The 21,228-nt window shown below is 38.5% G+C and overlaps 1 protein-coding gene across 2 annotated transcripts in view; it reads left to right on the top strand.

The window, feature by feature from the left end:
- Window positions 1-21,228, top strand: part of DISP1 (dispatched RND transporter family member 1) — a 73,675-nt gene that overhangs the window by 41,688 nt on the left and 10,759 nt on the right. For both annotated transcript variants that reach the window (XM_032215874.1, XM_032215875.1), the window contains exons 3-4: window positions 18,117-18,146; window positions 20,086-20,209. In XM_032215874.1, the coding sequence (XP_032071765.1) occupies window positions 18,117-18,146; window positions 20,086-20,209 (154 nt within the window). The remainder of the gene's footprint in view (window positions 1-18,116; window positions 18,147-20,085; window positions 20,210-21,228) is intronic.

Below are 21,228 nucleotides of genomic sequence, written 5' to 3'. Positions count from 1 at the left end.
CAGGTAAGCCAATGGTCATTTTCCATTCTAGTGTGGCCTGTTAATTATATTTAGTGTATAAATGAATCCATCTTTCATAACTATGTGTGTCTATATTGTTAAATTTACATGAAAAACTGAACAAGAAAAAAACAGTACTATGAAAGGTGAAGGATCTCTTCCCAACTAAAAACCGAGCTTTGGCATGTAACCAGATCAACATTACAGGTTACTGCAAGATTCTCAAGCCTGCAGAGTATAAAATGACTTCACATTAAAAGAATGAAATGTTGATACTTGGTGTTATAAATTGGTTCTTAAAAAGCAAAGCAACGTTTTGCCTTTGGTTTCAAAAGTTTGCACTGTTTAGGTTGGAATTATGGAAATTATGTTGAATTTGAAATAAAAATACACTTCAAATCAGTTTCACATTTTGCAGGAATGTAGTCAGGTACATTTAGTTAATACCTCAAAATTGTGAGTAAAATAAATCTTGGGAACTATTTTTTTTTGCCTTTTTCAAAAGCTGGACTTTTGCTTTTCATTTTAAAAATATAATTACATCCTTCAAAGGATGCTAAAGCAGAAACGTGGAATCTGTAGTACATGTGGGATTGTAACTTCCATCAGCCCAGGGGTGGAATTCAGCCGTTTCAGACTGGTTCGGACTAATCGGATGCTAATTTTGCAACAACTGGATGACTCCGCCTACCCCTCACCTCCCAGCAGTTTCCACGGGGCCCTTTAATCATGCCAGGTAAGTATAGTGCCTGCACAGAGGGTCTGGGAGGGCAAAAAATGGGCCTTCCGGAAGTTGGGGAAGTCCAGAAACGGGCCTGTTTCCGGCTTCCAGAGGGCCTGCGGAGCCCAGGGAGCTGTTTTTGCCCTCCCAGAGGCTCGAGGAAGCCACCGGACCGCAAAAACACTCCCCACCCTGCAGGAGGTCGAGTAGGCCATGCCCGCCATGGCCACACCCACCCAGCAACAGGGCAGAGAAATAGTTGCTAACATTTTTGAATCCCACCGCTGCATCAACCCAACCAGTATGAGCAGTGGGCAAGACAGGTTGGGATAATATCTAAAAGACAGCTAATTTCTGTTAAAAAAGTAAATGTAAGCCATACAGCTAACCTAGAAAACAGCTTGTGTTACAATTTCTCAGGAAAAAACTATGCATGTTTATATTGTTTTTTTTCCCCTTGATGTGTTTTGGAAAATTACTAATTAATATTTGTGGTTTAGGATTTTGGCTATGTAATCATATTGCTAATGAAAACAAGATGGAAGTATCAGTCTATCAGCTAAATCTGTTAGAATGCGCCATCCACAGTAATTTTCAGAACAGGAAGTCAATTTCAATTTCAATTTTTTTTCAATTTTAATGGATTTGTATGCTGCCCAATCCCGAAGGATTCCGGGCAGCTTACATAAAAACAATGTAAAAAATATTAAAAGAATTTAAAATACAAAACAAGGCGAATTAAAAAAGGACACAACATGCACTCAATCTTAATGGGGCTGAAGCTCAGTCAAAGATCAGCAGCCCCAGGCCTGCCGGAACAGCCAGGTCTTAACAGACTTTCGGAAGGCCGAGAGAGTAGGGAGGGTCCGGATCTCAGGGGGTAGATCGTTCCAGTCATGTTTATCTTCCTCTCTCCTCATTTCCCCTAATGAAGAATAACTTATTTTTCCTTGGAAATCCAAATTATTAGCATTTTTACAATATCAGAAATCTCGGGTGTGTTTTTGCAGGCTAGGGAAATGGTTTCTTCTCCATGGCAATGTTTTTTCGACATGCTTTCTAGAGCCTGAATCCAGGTTTAGAATCCTTCGTTCTTGGAGCTTTCAGGTCCTAGTGCTTACAACGTATCAAATTTTATTTTTCATTTGGGACTCCTTCAGTCAAAGGCCTTGTATAACACAACTAATTTGTAACCATTTGGAGGTGCTTCTCCCAGCAAATTTCGTCACATCTTGACTTTTGGAAAGATTAGCTGCACAACTGTTGTATCTAGTGGCATAGTTTTAACTGCATAGTTAGAAGCAATCTTTGTTAGAGAACTGCAGATTTCATAGGGATTGGGAGGAAAATGTCATAATTTATTGGGGGTGGGGGATAAAAGTGATAAAGGGAGGAGGGCCCAAGCCAGAGGGAGGGAGGAGGGCAGTGAAGGAGCAGCAAAGATTGTCATTTATTGGCCAGCTTGCAAGCTACAGTGATTATTGTTGGTCATCTATCCACACATTCTACTATCACATTGCCTCACAAAAAGTACTATGAGAAGAAATGCATAGGTATAGAAACCCGTGTTTGTAAAGCTTGATAACTACTACATCCAAAACTCTTTCATGAGAACTTAATGTACTCAGTAGCTACCAAATGCTATGAATAACTCATACTTGACAGCAGGAAGTGCTTTGGAATGGAAACGAGTGCACATTTTTCAATAAATCTTTTCTAAAGTGTAGAAAGCAGCCCTTGAAGATGGCAGCATTATTCTGAAAGAAGACAAAGCTGGCATTTGCCCCCCCCCCCCCAATTGTTCTCTTCTAGTTGACATTTGAAGACATTCTGCCACAAACCCAGAGATAATACTCTTAAGTCTTGAAAAACAGTACTCCTGGCCTCCATGTACTGTAGTTGTCCATTTAAAGAGATCTAAGGTCATGGCCTTCCCCACACTTGACAATGAATTCCACAAGTGTGCTATGCAAAGAAGTTTTTTTCTTTTGACTTTTTGAAATGTTCTTCCAATCAGTTCCAGGGATTGTCTTCAGTCCTATTATTTTGGGAGATGGAGGAAAACATATCCCTATTCATTTTCTCCATGCTGTATTTCTCTCTCTCTCTCTATCCCTCTACCTACCTACCTACCTACCTACTCTCTCTCTCCCTACCTATCTTCTCTCTCTCTCTCTCTCTCTCTCTCTCTCTCTCTCTCTCTCTCCCTCCCTCCCTCCCTCCCTCCCTCCCTCCCTCCCTCCCTAGTCTCTCTCCCTACTCATTTTCTCCATGCTGTGCATTATTTCATACATCTCAGTCCTATCTCTTCTTCCATGTCTTTCTCCAAAGCTAAGAGTCTAAAACATTCTAGTCTTTTTATTTAGACCCAATCATTTTGGTCCACCCAGAGATCTTACTGGCCCAACCATGTTAATCTTTCACAAAGCATTGAAAGTGTGACTGTTTTCCCAGACATTTGGGTCAAGGGTAGATGAGTTGTGCTATTACTGATTGTGAGTGGGTTACCATATTTTTCGGAGCATAAGACGCACCTTTTTCCCTCAAAAAAGAGGCTGAAAATCTGGGTGCGTCTTGAGCAAAAAAATGGGCCGTTTTGGGGGGGGCAAGCCCCCAGCAGCACTCTATAAGCCTCCTTAAGGCCAGGCATGCAATTTATTTTGGTTTTAAGCTTGTAAATCCTCATCCACCTGAATGAAATGGGCAGCTATATAAATCACATAAATAAATAAGTAAATGTAGTAGTAAAAATATGGCCTCTACTCCACATTCTGGTGCATTGATCTCTCTTAAATTTTATAATTAGGCATTTTCAGATGATGGCAATGAATTGTTTGAAAGTTATTTCCCATGCTCTGTGACTCACACTTTGTAAGTCACAGCAAAATACTGGTATCCTGCATAAGCAATGAGCTTCATGATTTAAGACTAAATTTGGTGGTTTTGGTGACATAAATCAATGTGTTCTTTTTTCCAAACCCTCTGTCAAGAAAATATTAGACAATAAATAAAAGAATGTCCTCTCCAGCAAGTTACTACTTTTGTGAATATGTATACAAGTGTTCCATGCTTTTTAAAAAAAAAATGTGGAAGTTTGAACTGGAATACTTGTTCACAGATGTATATTAAACAATTAAACTTGAAAGATTGCTTATAAATCTGGACCATTTAAGTTTAATAAAGTTGTTGCTATAATAAATATTTTATATATTTTCCTAATCAACCAAAATGGCCACATGCAACATTTACTAGCATTGCTACTTGGCTTTTGTTTGCTTTATTCTATTTATAGGATTATGACATGAAAGCAAGTAATTTTTGAAAATTGACGTATTTGTTTTTCAATTAAACATCCAGTCAGATGAGATTGTTTGAAATCAAGAATTGAAGGAATAATGTTGATCTGTAAATAAATTGTAGATCCATCTCCCTCAACTTAGTACCTACTAGAGATACTGACACTACAGTTGCAGTTCCAGTATATCTGGAGGAGATTAGGCTGAAGATTGCTGAATCCACCTGATTAATATCTGCAATTTAAGCAATACGTTTTCTCTCAAAGGCTGTTTTCCCTCAAGGCTATGTGTGGTAGGTAAGTGAATTTATTCAAGGCTACAAGGGAGGTGTGCTGAAACAAATGATGAATCAGGCCACTAACTCTGGATGGTTGTTGTTGTTTTAAACTTTCATCAGCTTTGCTTTCCTTCTAAAATCAACTTCACAATCAGGATGTAAGGAAGGAATGGCTTTTTCTTACTATTCATAGAGCTCCTGGTAAAGTTGTTTCCCTCCCTTTCATTTTTTATTTTGAAAAAGTTATTAATTTTTTAAAAAATATAAAATACAAAAAAAGCAGAGAAGTTAGAAAAAAGGGGGAACAGAATAACAACAGCAACAAAAATTAGGGAATGCAATTTTTGAAACATGGACAACTTCTAGCCTAAAGTTTTTGCTGTGGCATTGCAGACATTTTGCTAATTTATTGGTTGGTAAACAACTTCTGGTTAGATTCAGAATTGACTTGTGTTTATGAATTTTTCCACTGGGGATGTGAGGGAGGCTTGTCATGGCTTCATTATAATAACTGTAATCAGTAGTGTTTAACTGTTGGACAAAAAATAAACTTAAATCAAAAGCAGTCTGTGTGTGCATGCAGACCTTATTTTGCATTATGAGTTATAGCACATTTTCTTAAGCAAATTCCATTTGGAATATATGCTATATATACTTGGATATAATAGACCAGGTAGAATTGTATTCCAAGTCAAATAACCACAGTTTTTGACAACATCGTAACATAAGACATTGTAGTGTTCCCTGTAGTAACATCTGTCTGACATATTGGACCTCTTTCCTATACTCTGTGAAACAGTTTTACTTAATGATGCCTTGACTTTAATGTACATAGAAACTCAGAACCCTGGGGAAGATTAAATTAGTACCATTCTCCCTGAGCATGAGGAGATTCTTGAAAACTACCTCTAGCCTGAAATTGTTTCATCTTTCCTGCTATAGTGAGCAACTGAAAGGATAAAGTATATCTATGAAACACTCTACCAACCTTCTCTAGCTCTGTAGATTTTTAAGAAAAAGCTGGACATTGAAGATGGTTTAATTGGTTTTCCTTGCTTATTGTGGAGGACTGTGATAGATCCATATGCTTGTTTCCAGTTTCACAGTCCTGTAATTCTGTGTTTCTATAAATGGAAGGTATGTGCTCAGTATCTTACCTGATGCTCCTATATAAAGGAGTGAATAGCTTATACATAGGCCAACTATAAATCAGTGTTTGAACTCTTGATAGGATAGCAGAGAAATGTAAATAAAACGTGTGTTTTTAGCTGATGGCTTTATTGGATTAAACTTCTTCAATATTTTTTATTTCATTTGCTTAAAGGTAAAAATCAAATCTTTCTAATAATTCTGTATTCCATTTATTTTAGCTTAGTCCTTCCGATTTTTTTTCTGATTAAATTATTTTCCCCAAGAAAAGGAAAACTGGCATTTTCTTCGGATGCTATTCATTTAATTTATTTCTAATAAAGACGTTGGATAGAATGAAAGAGAATTTTCCTCTTCTCTGGAAGAAAAGAAGATGTCTAAACAAGCTAAAGATATTTTATAACAAGGTGTGTCAGCGATGAGTCAAACCTATTACTGGGTTTATAAAAAAACTCGCTTTTCAGTACTGCTTTCTGATGAAGTGCATTTTTTATGCTTGGCAATAATCTCTATTGTCAGTATAGGTCATGTTTAGAGAGAAACAATAACAAAAACAGGAAAAGAAGAGAGGAAAGCATATAATTTTATGAGCAATATTACACAAACCTTACTTTCCAAATAACCAATGTGGAATTTTTAACTATATTTGAACAAAGAAAAATAGTATTTACTGTGATTTATTGATTTAGACCAAAAGAATAACACACTTATAATTAGCACTGCAAGCTGGTTTTTAAGTAAAATTCTAATGGACAGTGGATGTCAGTTACATTTTGCATACTTATTATTTGTGGTGCATTGAATTTCTTCTTAAATGGACCATATGTAGCCCAGAGCTTGAGACTCATTTTAAATGTCATGTCTTAAATCTTTATATGCCAAAAGAGAACAAAGTCACAGAGCAGACCTGTTTGAATAACTGGGATTCCTTTTAGTTCTTGCCTTGACAAGTCAGAGTTGGAAGCCACAGTGTGTTCTTGATAAGAAGCCAGGGGTCCTGATTTAGTCATCAACAAAGCAAACTTTTGAAATTCCATAGTTTGTTTAATAACCCTGTCTGGAGGGTTATTAGGTAGACAATCTTGGATTGATTAATCAGCAATGCACGTCTGTGCCCTTACTTGTGCTAAGGCAGAAATCTAGACCTGGTTTAACTGAGGTCAGATGTGGGTAGCTAAGATAATGCTTGATTGATCTTAGGTATGTGGCTGTTTGTAATCTCAGATATTATGCTGAGATTGATAATGTTTAGCATATTTTCACCAACAGTTCTCTTTATTTTTTAAAATAACAATTTTAGACTATGCCATAAAACATTCAGTTCACCTTTAGCTATCAAAGTTATCATTTCGTTCATCTATGTGTAGAATAAATGGCACTAAATTTTTAATGTGCCTAGGGAGGTTTGGAGGAGTTTGATAATATCTACCATGTGGTTTTGCTGAATCGTTCCAAAATCCTCTTGAATATGTTCTAAACCCTTGGAGAGATGTGGAAAAGAAAGACAAAAGATGTTGCAAATGAAATATTTATAAGTATAATAGAGACGTTGGACTGTTCTCAAATTGTGATTCATGCTGATACTAAGATTTTTATTGCCACTTAATATTTGAGAACATTTTGTTTAGCCTAGCCACCAAACTATATCATCCCATAAATAACTTGGAAAGAGGGCAAAGGGAACAATGTATGTAAAAGCTTGTTCAACAACAACAAAAAGCTTAGAACAAATTAGATTTGGATGAAAACAGTTGGACAAAAAAGGCGATGAGATGCTTTTTCTCAACTCTGCTCCCCCCCCTTCCCCCAGCTCCAGCTATTTCTGTCATCCCTCACTGGACACAATAATTTAATCTTCCAAATATAAATTTATGACTGATAAATGAGGCTTCTCCACTCCCACTCTAGTAGCTATGCTGGCTGAGGTTCCATACCAAAAAAACAGCCACGTGTGAGAGTGTTGCAAGATCAGAGTGATTAAAATGGTTCACCTTGGGTCCAAAGTTCATGAAATGGTATTGCTTTCTTACTCTTGTTGATGGGTAGCATGGTTTAATAGAGAACCAGGTTGTGAAAATATAACTTAGCTACTGCTAACCAATAGCAGTAATGTATTTCACAAAAATAATAATGTTTAGCATAATATGAGCCTGATGCATAATATTGATAACCTGCTTAGACTTCCCTTACATATTATGTCTCTTTAACTGAAACTGATGAGTGATTCCAGGGGGAAAATGTCTGAGAATGACAGGATTCTTCTATTCCATGCATAACTTTCATTTCAGTCTCCTTGAGATTTCATTCCGTGGCAATTCCATGCAGGTAAAAACTTCACAGACATTTCATGTTGAGTACATTTTTCTTTCTAGCTTTTCACTTCACCATGTTTCTCCTGGGATACCACAGCTTTCCTTGCCCATGAGTCCTCGTATAGGATAGTCACTTGATTTTTTAGGGTAACCACCTTGAATATTTACCAAGTTCAGTATGCAAGCTATTCCTCAAGGATGTGGGTGGTGAGTTGACAAATCCTGTACTTACGAAAGAGATCTTCTCCTTTGAGAACATTTAACTAACATCAATTTCAAGCACTCCCTTATGGCAGTTTGGGACAAAGCATAACATTTATTGACAGTTTAAGAGCTTTATGGTTTATGATTTTGCCCAGGCTTAGTTGATTGAATCCAAATGGTCACTTTTCCATTAGTAAACATTTCAAGGTATAATGCAATAATTGTCAATTGTCTTAGTGTTGTCAGCTCCTAGGTACATCTTGTTTTTTATTTGTACTGGTTTTTGTATTATGTGTGAACCACTAAGAGTCACATGGAATTGGGCAATGAGCAGTTTGATGCATACTACATGCATAAGCAGTTTTTCATCTGATTTGTGGTGTGCCTTTAAAATTGCCTGGAAGAATTAAGATTGCAGTAGATTGTAAAATCAGGAGTTCCAGATTAAGACAGTGGGAGTATGGGTGAAACAAGAATCCTATAAATGAGGAAATAGCCAGTTCCCCAAGCTTTGTGCAGCTCTGAAGTCACAAAACAAACACCATGTCACAGATAAACTGAAATGAAATTGTTTTGGCTGCCCAAAGAAGGTACTGTGAGTACATGGCAACACAGTGCTGATGCCATTTTGGCATAAAGGTTCATGTTGAGGGTCTACATGTGATAACAAACAAAATGGAAACCGCACTCCCCCCCCCCCTCGACATCTTTTGGACAGGAGTAGGGTCAAACAAGAGAACTGCAACCTAGGGATACCCCAATGTTCCATCCTCTCTCAGCTGATGACCTCAACCTTCTATCTCTTTAACAATGGACCTCCTAGTTCTGCTGCCCTCCTGAAAGGCCCTTTATGCCTAATAATAGAACTCACTCCATATACCCTCACAAAGACCTACCTAGTTTCCCCTGTCCAGCAAATTTTCTGACTTGTAGACCTAAACTTCTATAAAACTTCTTTGCTTTCCTGAATATACTTTTTAATTAACTCTTTTAAAAGATTAAGACCTAATACAAATTAATGTAAAATGGGGAAGAAAAAAGAAAAAAAGCAAAGAGAAAGAAAAGAAAGAAAAGAAAAAAAGATACAAAGTGGCTTATGATATTGTTCATGACAGCTATATTATATATTTTAACATCTCTCTAAAGTTAAATCATAATACTCTTCTTTGTAGTCTAATTAGCAAAGCCATAAATCATGTTCATTTTTTTCATTTATACACAAAATGTTGATAACACGTTTCAGTCAGTAATAAATATAGATAGTATCTTGCCTCTAATCAAACAAGTCAGTTTCACCAACCACTCTTCCATAATGGGTTGTGTTGAATCTTTACATCTCTGTGCATATAATAATCTCACCACATTAATCATATAATGAAATAATCTAAAAGTCTTGCTTTTCCATTATTCAATCATTGTTATAAAACAGGCGCTCAAAGATCACTGCAGTAAACATGGTTTTTTCTCAGCATTGCATTTCTTACTTCAGCAAAACTCGATAATATCATAATGCTCAAATTGAGCCTATGATTTCAACTATTTATACAGAAACCGTTCAAACTTATTGAGTATAACTCTTCTCTCCTGATTGCTGTGTCACAGTCCCTGCCATATCTGTACACACAACATGGAAGATCTGCAGGAAAATAAGTTGTATGCACAGATCCAAACAGAAACTCTGGATTCTCATTTTGTTGTTGTTATGTGCTGTGAGATTCTTACCCCCCCCCCCTTATTCATGCTGTATGTGATCAGGATGATGTCACCTGTGAGAAGACTCCATTGGACTTGAGTTCACTTTAAACAAAGTCACCTTTGTAACTTGATAATTGACAGGAATGTTTTAACTCCCAGATAATCAATTTCCATGGGTGTTTCACTCCCCCCGCCCCCCGAGAAATACAATTTTAGAGTTTAAGAGCAAGAAGTATTGTCAGACAAACAATATAAGTGTCCTGTGGACAGGGGGACCCATAAATAGAAATAGTGTTGTTAATCACTATTATCTACTGATCTTTTTATAACTAGCCATTGAAAGGTAAGATTAACTCCATCTTCTGAAAGATTTCTAATAAACTCTATTTGGTATAAAATCTAAGCACTCAATGAATGCTTTCAATCTCAGCAAGGTTTCATCCATTTATTATTAATTCCTTATGCCAGAGGTTAATGGTCCTAATATTTCAAGACTGCCAGAGGAAAACAATTTTATACCTTGCAGTTGTGTATAGAGAAATTTAAGAATAGCACCTCTAAGGTTGCGTCCAATAATAGGAATGAAAACAAATTGTTTAATCATCAGTCTATAGCAGGGGTCCCCAAACCTGGCAACTTTAAGACTTGTGGACTTCAACTCCCAGAATTCTCTAAAATTTGAAGACTTCTGGTCTATAGGCACTTGCATAAGGAATGCAGGCTTTAAGCAAGATACCATATGGGGAAGAAGAACTAATAAAACCTTGGATAAGAATGGAAGAAATAGTAGCTGGCCCAAGATACATATTTCAACAGTTGGAGTACATTTTTGAGAATCTAAACAGCTCTAAACTTGCCGTTAACTTAATTTAGCATGCTGTGTTTTATTTAGGCAGTGGCTGATGTAGGACAACAGAAGCATATGAGAAAAATAGTTTTTGAAAGGCTATGAGAAGAGGTGTTAAGTGGGGAAAGTACAAGAGGTTTTATTCTGTTGTTCTATTGGTGTGATACCTGGCTTAGCATAATCATTGAAAGCTATATATATCAAATTAAATTGTAATGAATAAGATAGTATATGCACTTACATTGCGGAATGAATTGTATGGACCAAAACTTTGGATGTGACATTTCACAATCAAAATAGGGTGAAAGGTTGGTGCTAATCGAAGGACCTTCTTGGCTATGTTTTTTTTTTTAAATGAGGACAGTTACGATGCAATAATTGTTTTTGAAATACTTCTATTGAAGGAGATTGAAAATAATATCCAGATTGTTTATGTCATGGCCCTGTCGAGGCAGAGGAGGAGTGGAAGCCTGGGCTGACAGAGAGGGATGGCGCAGTCCCTATGGCCCATGAGAAACAACCTGGGGAATGGGGACGAGGCAGTCCTAGGTCCTCAGAAATGTAGGCAGGGAGGAAGACAGAGTGCAGGGCGGAAGAGACGGTGCTCCAGAGACAAGCAAATGCTCCCCCTCTAGATCGTTGAGGGTGGAGAATTGAGAGGAGGCAGAGTCAGTGCAGGACGAACTGACCACTCGGGAGGAGGGCGCCCCACCCCTCTTCATGAGGTTCACCTGAAGAGTAGAATTTAAGGAGACTGTTGAAGAGGACCTTCTGCCAGGAACAAGTGTTTGTTTCAGATTACACTCCCCTGGCTTTGAGGATTGCTTTTGCCTTGCTTGGAGGACTATTCTTGCATTGCCCTAGCCTTGAAAACTTTGCCCTTGGGACTGCTTTTGTGTTGGACATCCCCTTGTTTTATGGCCTGTTGTTTGTCTTGCCTAGCCCTGAAGACTTTGCCTTAGAAACTGCCTTTGTCTTATGCCTGGATTTTTGTCTTGTGCACTTGCCGGATAATCTATGGGCTTTTGTTTTGGGGACTGAGCCTTATTGTTTGATGGAGGGGCATTTGTTTAACCATTCCCAAGAGTAATAGAGAACTTTCTGGAGGCCTGACTAACCATGACAACCTGGATCATAACAGTTTATATCTTTTCATTGATAATTTTTTATAATTCAGTATTCATACATCATCCATGTATCACTGGCACTTGCTATAACTTCCTCTTTTATCCTAGAGCAGGCTTTAATTGCTAACAAATATGACTTCCCACTAGAGGCTGGAGTGATGAAAAAAATGGGCAGGGCCATGCCTTGTGCCTAGGTCAACTTTATTGGTCCTTTTTCATTTTTTTTAAGGGAGGAAGGAAGATTGCTTTTCTTAGAGCAAACAGTAGTCTGTGTTTTTTAAGTGAAGTAATATCTTGTAAAACTTGGCTGATCTCCAAAGAACTAAATATCAGACCACCCTAGTACTTGGGTTGTACTTAGTATTTGGAAGACCATCAAAAAATCTGGGGATTGTAAATTAAACTGCAAGATCCATAAAACATCTCAGAAGGTAACAGCCAATCACTTCCATATTATCGCCCCAAAATTCCCAAAACATTACCCCACTTTAGGGATGGCACTATATTTCATATGATTTCCAATGTAACACTGATTTTTACAATTACAGAGTAAGATGTTTGGCAGCACAGTTGAATGGGGATCAGTAGGCCACAAAATGGTCCCCCTTATTCTCACATGGCTTTCTTTTTGGAGCTTTCTCATGATGTCTCATTGCATATAACTGTCCATCCACCAAATATCTTTTCAGGTGATTTGTGTAAGGAGATCTTTTGTATGGCAGAAAATGCTGGTGTTTGAAGGACAGTATTAAAATACTACCCCCGATCTCCCATTAAGAAAATATACCAATATCCAGGTTAATAAGGCCTAAATCTTTACCATTTCCTTATACAAATAATTATGCTGGTAGCCTTCTCCCTCTAGAATATAGATTAGTTTGGCAATTTTTGTTTCATCTTTCTCCATTGTATGTATGGGATCTGATAGGACAAACATGAATTCGTTAAGAAGGAAAATTATGTTAATAAATTGAAGTAGTGCGTCAAAGGCAAAACTAACAGTGAACTTTTATTTCATTCTATAGTAATGTGTAAATTAGCTTGAGGGAGAGAAAGAGAATGACTGAGTTCAGAATATAAATGGCAGAATTCAGAGAATATGAATGATAGAGTTTGTTTTTGCTCTGAAAACAACCTTAATGCAAACTTTAACATACAACAAAAATAATCTTTCTAAGGAATGGTTTGGAAAAAAGGATGTTTTTATTTGATGTGACCTGTTAAGATATAAAATTTGGGTGTGCATATGTTTAATTAGGGTATGCTTAAATGTTTAAACTTCCTGGGTGCATGTCAGCCTTTGGTTGTGGTCTAAAATAGTCTTATGATTCCAGGCCATCTTTGTTCTATTTTCTGATTTAGTTCTTTTAAGTAAAGTTTATCCTGCACAAAAGAATGATAGAATCCTTCATATTTGAAATGTTAAAGTACATATCAGCTATCAAATTGTTTCATTTACAAATGCATGCTTCAAAAAAACCCCAACCCTGCATCGAAATGAGTCCCAGCACTGTCATTATTTCATTGCAGCTGATTATGACAATTTTATTCTGTGATTTAGAATTAAAAAATCTTAATTTCAACAACAAAAAATGGTTATTATTTCCAAACCAGGGTAAATTACCCAAAATAGTATTAATAGTTGTTTTACTTTGAGTAACAACACACATAGTCATTACCTACTGACAACAGGGACATTTAAATTCACTTGAAGGGTTTTATCTACATTGGGTGGAAAGAACTTCTGATAAGCAGTTTTAGGTAATGAAAAAGTTTGAGAAGCACTGCTTTAGAATGCATAGCAAAATAGACTTTTCCCTTTAATTTAACCGGGATGAGGTGCTGTTTTGATCTTTAGACCTTTTGAAGGGAAATGCTCTCCTGTCCACATGAAGGAATAGCAATTCTTCATAGTTGTCCTTATGTCATCCAAAAATGCAGACCAGGAAATGGACTAATGCAAAACAAATCCAAGAAAGAACCTAACTGAAATGAGTCTATGAGTCCACTGCACTTTGCTATAAATGTAATAAGTAACTTCAATATAATAATGAAGTGCAGTGTAATAAGTTGCAATAAATTACTTCAAATATTTTTTTTCAAGGTAATCATCACCTCCCAGTACATTCAAGGTGTTAAGTTGAATGTAAAGGAAGTTGAAACTGTGGAGGGGAAAATATATTTGTGTACATCATGTTAAACGTGATATGCAAAAATAGGAAAAGTGGCCATGTCGATGTTGATTATTTTGAATTATCCTTGAAACAAACCAATTTCAAATTATAGTTTTTCATTATTGTTTTAACAAATGATATGAGACATTTTCTCTATTTTATATTTTGAATGCAATATGAAATCAGAAGGAAAATGTTTGATCTCTTAACATTTCAAAAGCAGGTAAATCAATACTGCAACAAATAATAGTTTACCACTTTGTCCCAACTAGTACAATGAACTAATTATATTTCTAAATTAGAAATAAAGAATATTTAGATGATCTTTTTCTTTTTTTGGTATACAAGGTTAAAATATAGGATCAAGAAAAAAAATACAATACAAATACGGAAACAGAAACAAAGAAAAAAGTACATAAAACGTACATAAAGAAAAAAATACATAAAATATAGACAAATGTCTTCCCTGGTTGAACACTGATAAATATAGTTTCAGTAACAAGAATTTTTCTGTCCCTCCCAAACCAAGTCCACAATCTATAAATGTCTACATCTCTATTTGCAACATTGCTATATAACATTACAATTTCACAATTGTAGAAACCCAAACCAATTTGACCTATCTACTACTATCTATCTACTAAGAGGAAAAAAAACCCAGTTAACAGGGAATTCCAACCACAAAGCTAAACTTTGAAGCCTTCTGTTAATAAATCTGTTGTTACATTTAACTCATGGAAGGTCCACAGTTGGCTTCTATTCTCTCATAAACTCACTACAACCATTGTTTCTGATTCATTCAGGATCAAATACCAGGATTGGTTCTTGATCATAGAAATAACTTCCAGTTTATCATCATTGCTTTTCTTTAAAATTATGTGGAATGGTTCCAAGCAACTGCTTCTCACTCTCCAAAAAAGATCTTCACTGAGAATACCTCTACAATATTTGTTGTTCAATAAATATTCCCACAAATTGGGACCCAATGTATTGTGACAGCCATCCTCTAATTGCATATGTCTCCATTCCACAAACTCCATCACGTTTTTTTGAGAAAGTCAGGTTCATTAATTCCCCTTTCAGCCTCTAACAAATATCAGTTTTCAAACAAAGCTCCTTTTCTTTTAAATCTATTAACCGCAAATTAACTTTCAGTCCATCCAATTGCATAGCTGATTTAGCTACTGTTGCCTGTGTCTGGAAGTGTTCTTTAGGATGATTTACAATGATTACAAATTCATGAAATATTTATCCAGTTTTTCATTTAAAACTTGTAAGTTGGCAAACATTTTTTCCACCAAGAGGGCTTTAATGTTAAAACTTCTGAGTTCCATCTCCCTTTTGGGGGGCATTATAAAGGATATATCATATTCAAAGTTTTTAATTTATTGTTGCTTTGCCCTCATAGTCAAGTTTTCACAGCAAAGTTCAGTTCAGTTCAGTTTATTGGTCTTGTATGCCGCCCACTCCTGAAGGACTCCGGGCGGCTTACAATAAACAGGGGAAGGGGATAAATAGACAAAACAACAATTTAAAATATACAACATTCATAGTTACCGTGGGGCTGGATACTTCAACAGCCCCCCGGCCTGCCGGAGCAGCCAGGACTTAGTGGCTTTGCGGAAGGCCGGGAGAGTAGTAAGGGTCCGGATCTCCATGGGGAGCTCGTTCCAGAGGGCTGGAGCTGCAACAGAGAAGGCTCTCCCCCAGGGAGTCACCAGCCAACATTGGCCGGCCGATGGGATCCGGAGAAGGCCTAGTCTGTGCGATCTGATCGGTCTATGGGAGGTAATTGGCAGGAGGCAGTCTCTCAGGTACCCAGGTCCGATGCCATGTAGGGCTTTATAAGTAACGACTAGCACCTTGAAACGAGTCCGGAGACTAATGGGTAGCCAGTGCAGCTCGCAGAGGATAGGTGTAACGTGGGTGTACCTGGGTGCACCCACAATCGTTCGCGCGGCTGCGTTCTGGACTAGCTGAAGTCTTCGAACACTCTTCAAGGGCAGCCCCATGTAGAGCGCGTTACAGTAATCCAGTCTTGAGGTCACGAGGGCGTGAGTGACTATCTGAAGGGCCTCCCGATCCAGGTAGCGTCGCAATTGATGCACCAGGCGAACCTGGGCAAAGGTCCCCCTGGTCACAGCCCACAAATGGTGTTCTAAAGTCAGTTGCGGATCCAGGAGGACTCCCAAATTGTGAACCCTCTCTGAGGGGCATATAATTTCACCCCCCAGCCTGAGAGATGGAATACTTGGCCAATCTTTGGGAGGGAACATCAATAGCCACTCAGTCTTGTCAGGATTGAGTGCAAGCTTGTTCATACCCATCCAGACCCTGACAGCCTCCAGGCACTGGCACATCACTTCTACCATTTCACTGAGTTGGCACGGGGCGGACAGATACAACTGCGTATCGTCCGCATATTGATGATATTTAATCCCATGCCGGCGTATGATCTCACCCAGCGGCTTCATGTAGATGTTAAATAGGAGGGGGGACAGGACCGAACCCTGCAGCACCCCATAATTGAGGGGCCTTGGGGTCGACCTCTGCCCTCCGACCAACACCGACTGCGACCTGTCCGAGAGGTAGGAGGAGAACCACCGAAGGACAGTGCCTCCCACTCCCGCAATCGTCACAGAAGGATACCATGGTCGATGGTATCGAAGGCCGCTGAGAGGTCAAGGAGCACAAGGATAGAGGGGTGACCCCTATCCCTGGCTCGCCAGAGATCATCGATCAGCGCGACCAAAGCAGTTTCCGTGCTGTAACCAGGCCTGAAACCCGACTGAAAGGAATCCAGATAATCGGTTTCATCCAAGGACCGTCGGAGTTGAGAGGCCACCACTTTCTCAACAACCTTCCCTACAAAGGGCAGGTTGGAGACTGGACGATAGTTGCTCAAAATGGCTGGGTCCAGAGAAGGTTTCTTCAGGAGGGGTCTCACCACCGCATCCTTTAGGAGGAGCAGGAAAATTCCCTCCTGGAGAGAGGTGTTAACTATCGTCTGGATCCAGCCGCGTGTCACCTCCCTGCTGGTCGAGTGTAAGCAATTCCATTTTGAGGACAAAGGGAGAAAAAATAAAATAAAAAGAAGCAACAGACTTCTTTTAGGAAAACCAGTAAAATACAAAATCCTTAAAGAAAAATCCAGTATAGATCTGATTAAATCACTTTCACTACAAAGAAAAAGAACCTTCATGCCCACTGCAGTGAAAGAGGTAGTATTTTGAAGCACCAAAATAAAACAATAAAAGTTGATTGTAGGCAAGTAAAAGGATATAAGTTAGCACCCAGCCAAGGTAGAAATCAAAAGTGGTGTTAAAAACAGAAGGGGCACTTAAAATACAAGCAGTTGCAGGAAAAGATGGACACTCAACCACTCCAGTTGGTCTTACCGAGAATTGAAATCCTCCAGATTTCTCTTTCCAGGAAAGTACATGGTAGTCTGGGGTTGTTGAGGGTCATTAACATTACTCCCATTCAAAGCTGGAGAGCTTGCTGCCCAAAAAATAGCCTTGGCAGCAAAATGAGCAGTTTGTTGGCAGGGAGAAAAATTGTTCCACCATTGGATAACCATTTGTCTGAAGTGGCATAGGGTTTCCTGCCTAGGCAGGGGGTTGGACTAGAAGACCTCTAAGGTCCCTTCCAACTCTGTTATTCTATTTCTATTTCAGCGCACCATTTTCTGAGAACTCTCTAGTCTAGAAGATCTTTTTTGTGAAAAGAATAGGAGGGTAGAGAAGTGATGTTAAAAACCAGTCATCTCTTAAAAGATTGTATTCTTTCTGAAGCAATGACTTAATTTACTATATTTGATGTTTCCATTTATTTGATATTGTTAAAGGGCTCACAGCTTTTCTTTAATGGGTCTGTGATCTGATCAGATTTTGGAAAGACCCTCTTTAAAAAAAAGAGTGAGATCCCTCCCTCCTTTATTTGCAGCAAATTGGTCGGAACACATCCTCAGATCTTCCACAAAAAATAATTATTATGCTCTTAATCGCTGAGTTAAATGTGCCTATGTGTTTCCAAAATATGTTAATAAATAAGATGAAAGGAAGGCAATTAAGAACAAGGCAATCAATTAAGAGTTGGATAGATGTGCTTCACAGAACAACTGATCAAGAATTCTGTGTGATTTTCTTCTCTCAGAAAAAAAGGGAAAATGTGAGTGTTCTGGCTGGAGATGATGGAAGTTATTCCAAACATTTGAAAATTAGGAAATGCTGATCTAAATAAGTAGGCAGGAAAAGAAAATTTGAATGCTGGCAGAACTTCTCCCTCTAAAATAAGTTTGTGTTTAATTTTCAGGCCAGCCAGAGCGGTAACGTTGCCAAAAAGGTAAGAGCCCATTTCCAGCTAATGTATTTCTTTTGGGTTTTTTCATGCACTTATCAGCATTAAAAATTATTGGTGATGTCATCTGAAGGGAAGGGATAAAGAAAGTTTCATTTTATTTAGAACAGGTGGCCCCTGTGAACGAGCTGTATGCTTTCTTTGTGCTGCCAGGCCTCTGCAAATCCAGAGGCAGCTGGGATACCCGTTTGCTGCCAGGCAGCTGGTGTGCATTGGAGCCAATTCCCATGTTAAGGTTCATGTATGAAACCTCAGAAGCATCCCCTTCCTACTTGAGTTGAAATGCTTCCCCACCACAATTGGGAAACATTTTGATCAGTAGCTCAAATTTTTTTGGATTCAATTCAGTTAAACAAGTATCCTTTTTTATAACATGGAGTTTAACAATCTGGCGTGGACCTTCTGGCTCCTCCCCCCAGTTATCCAAAATCATCCAGATTCAGGTGGTATATTAAATTTTTTTGGGGGGGGGGGAAGTAGTGTCCCTTCATCCTTCTCTTGATTTCATATCCCAAGAGAAACAGGAAATAGGCCTCTAGGGCAATGGACCATAAAGTTGTATAACTGTGATGGCGAACCTATGGTATATGCCATCGCCCCAGGTCAGATCTCTCTGGCGTTTCTTTTGTGAGCTTCTGTTTCCCTGTAAATGACAAAACAGAAGCTCACAAAAGAAAAAGATCTTACCTCTTGCTGTGCTGCTTTTGTTGGGAAGCCCCGCCTCCCATCAGCCAGCTGGTCTTCGGGTCTCTGCTGCGCATGCACACATATCTGCACATGTGAGCGTGCATGTTTGCACATGTGAGTGCACATGACTGCATGTGCACATTCGTGCAGGTCCATGCATGTATGTGCATGTCTGCACCTGCGCACATTGAAACATGCATGTGCATGCATGTGTGCATATACACGCATGCGCACACCTTTCAGTTTGGGCATGCACACACGCAGAGTTTGGTCACTCGGTGTCCAAAAGGTTCGTCATCACTGTCCTAGAATGATCTGATATGGACTCTTCAGGGACTCTTCTTTTCTTCCAAAACAAGAAAGGATTTTTATACTCACTTTTCTGGGAAAAAAACTAACTGGATACAATCCTTTCTATTCTCTAATTTCCAGTAGATACTTTAAAACCTTTTGAGATACCAAACACATTATCAGTTAAGCTACTGATGATCTTCGGTTTGCTGGTCTTCTTCAATTTGTCGATTGAAAGCTAAACATAATACAACCAATGCAGAAGGGTGACATGCTGTTTTGTTTTAGAATGGATCCACAGTGTTTCTTTTCACTGAACCCTTGTGCACCTTAATTTATAACTTTTGCAGAAACAATAAATTCTTGCTTTAATATTGCATAGTGTTTAAAGAGATGAATTTGGAAACATTCTGACCAGACCTAATATATGGACTAATGGTAAAAATGAAAAAAAAATCAGTAGTGGGTCTTTAGAGTGATTTCATGTGAAATGTCATGGCTTTTCTGAATCACAGGTGCCAAATGATTCAAGTTAATTATATAGCAATTACCATTAGTGTCCTTCTAGTCAAACAAATAGTGAATAGATTGCAGTAGAAAAGAAAAGAGAGAAAAATCAATCTCTTCTTTTTCATTATACCTGGAGGACTGAAATCTGTATCAACTGTTTAAACATTCTTGCATGAAGAAATGCTGAAGAAGGAAGAAATGGGTGGCAGATGATTGGAAAGTAATATTGGAAATACTGCTCTCCACAAAGTTGGGTACTTTCCAGTTTGAAGAGTAGCACAATTCAATCCTCTTTAAACAAAGATGATGATTATGATATTTTTAAAACCATCTTAGTCATTAAAAGAAAGAGTATAAATTAACCCCCTGTGTTCTGATTTCTTTTTCTCTGCTAGCACCTTTCTCCTATTCACGTTTGTTTTCCATTTTGTTCTAGCTATGCAGCTCTGATAGCAGACTGGCCTGTGGTGGTTTTAGGCATGTGTACTGTGTTAATTGTGGTGTGTGCATTGGTTGGAATTCTAGTCCCAGATCTTCCAGACTTCTCTGATCCTTTATTGGTGAGTAAACTTTAATATCTTCTGCTGTCAAAGCATTGTGTTGGCACATCCTCCAATCTCCACCCCCCGAAATAAACGATAAAGCTGTAGTAAATTATGGGTGAACATATTGTATTGCTTTCAAATGCAGATGTGTCCAAATCTAGACCCCCACATCTGAATATTTATAAGGTACTTGAGGCCAGATGTCTTCAGCTATATGGGTGTAGCTGCTGAATCTTTTCTTAAAGAGCAAACCTTAGAAGAATCCTCTTCCAGCAATATCTGTAGGAGTGATTTCAGCTTATTTACAATAGAATTACTGTACATCAGTGCAGTACAGTGCAGCAGCACCAGATAGCTTAAATAGTAACTCAATAAATAGAATATTACTTTAGATAATCATTGTTTTATTTAGGCATTATTGAGTGATGAACAGTTCTGCCTACAATGTGTCTGATTTGTCTTTTCACCCAAACATTAATGGATGCTATTACAAGAGTTTACCAAGGAGGTAAACCCTTATTCAGCAGAGGCTTTCCTATAGCTGGAACCCATCTCTAGTAAGGTCTTAGCACAGAAACCCTCAAACTTTTTAAACAGGGGGTCAATTCACGGTCCCTCAGACTGTTGGGGAGCTGGACCACTAGGTGGGCGTGGCTAGGTGGTCATGTGACTGGGTGGGCATGGCTAGGTCGTGTGACTAGGTGGCCATAGTCAATTTAACAGTTCATTAAACATTAGCCTCCTGAGTTTTCTGTGCTCCTCATTTTTCGCCTCCCCTGCCTCCAAAACGTCTGCAGGCCAAAAACTGGTGAAAACGGCCCATTCTTTGGCCTCATGCGGCATCTGTGCGCCCCATTTTTTGCCTCCAGAACATCTCTGCATGCCAAAATTGACCCATTTTTTGGCCAAAAATGGGCTATTTTTGCCCGGTTTTTGGCCTCTTGGGGCATCTCTGTGTCCCATTTTTCACCTCCCTCACCTCCAGAATGTCTCTGCAGGCCACAATTGTTGCCCTTACCTTTCAGTTCCAGCTC

Source organism: Thamnophis elegans, chromosome 4 (assembly GCF_009769535.1).
Source record: "Thamnophis elegans isolate rThaEle1 chromosome 4, rThaEle1.pri, whole genome shotgun sequence".
NCBI classification, from domain to species: domain Eukaryota; kingdom Metazoa; phylum Chordata; class Lepidosauria; order Squamata; family Colubridae; genus Thamnophis; species Thamnophis elegans.
This window is presented reverse-complemented; position numbering and strand designations above follow the sequence as displayed.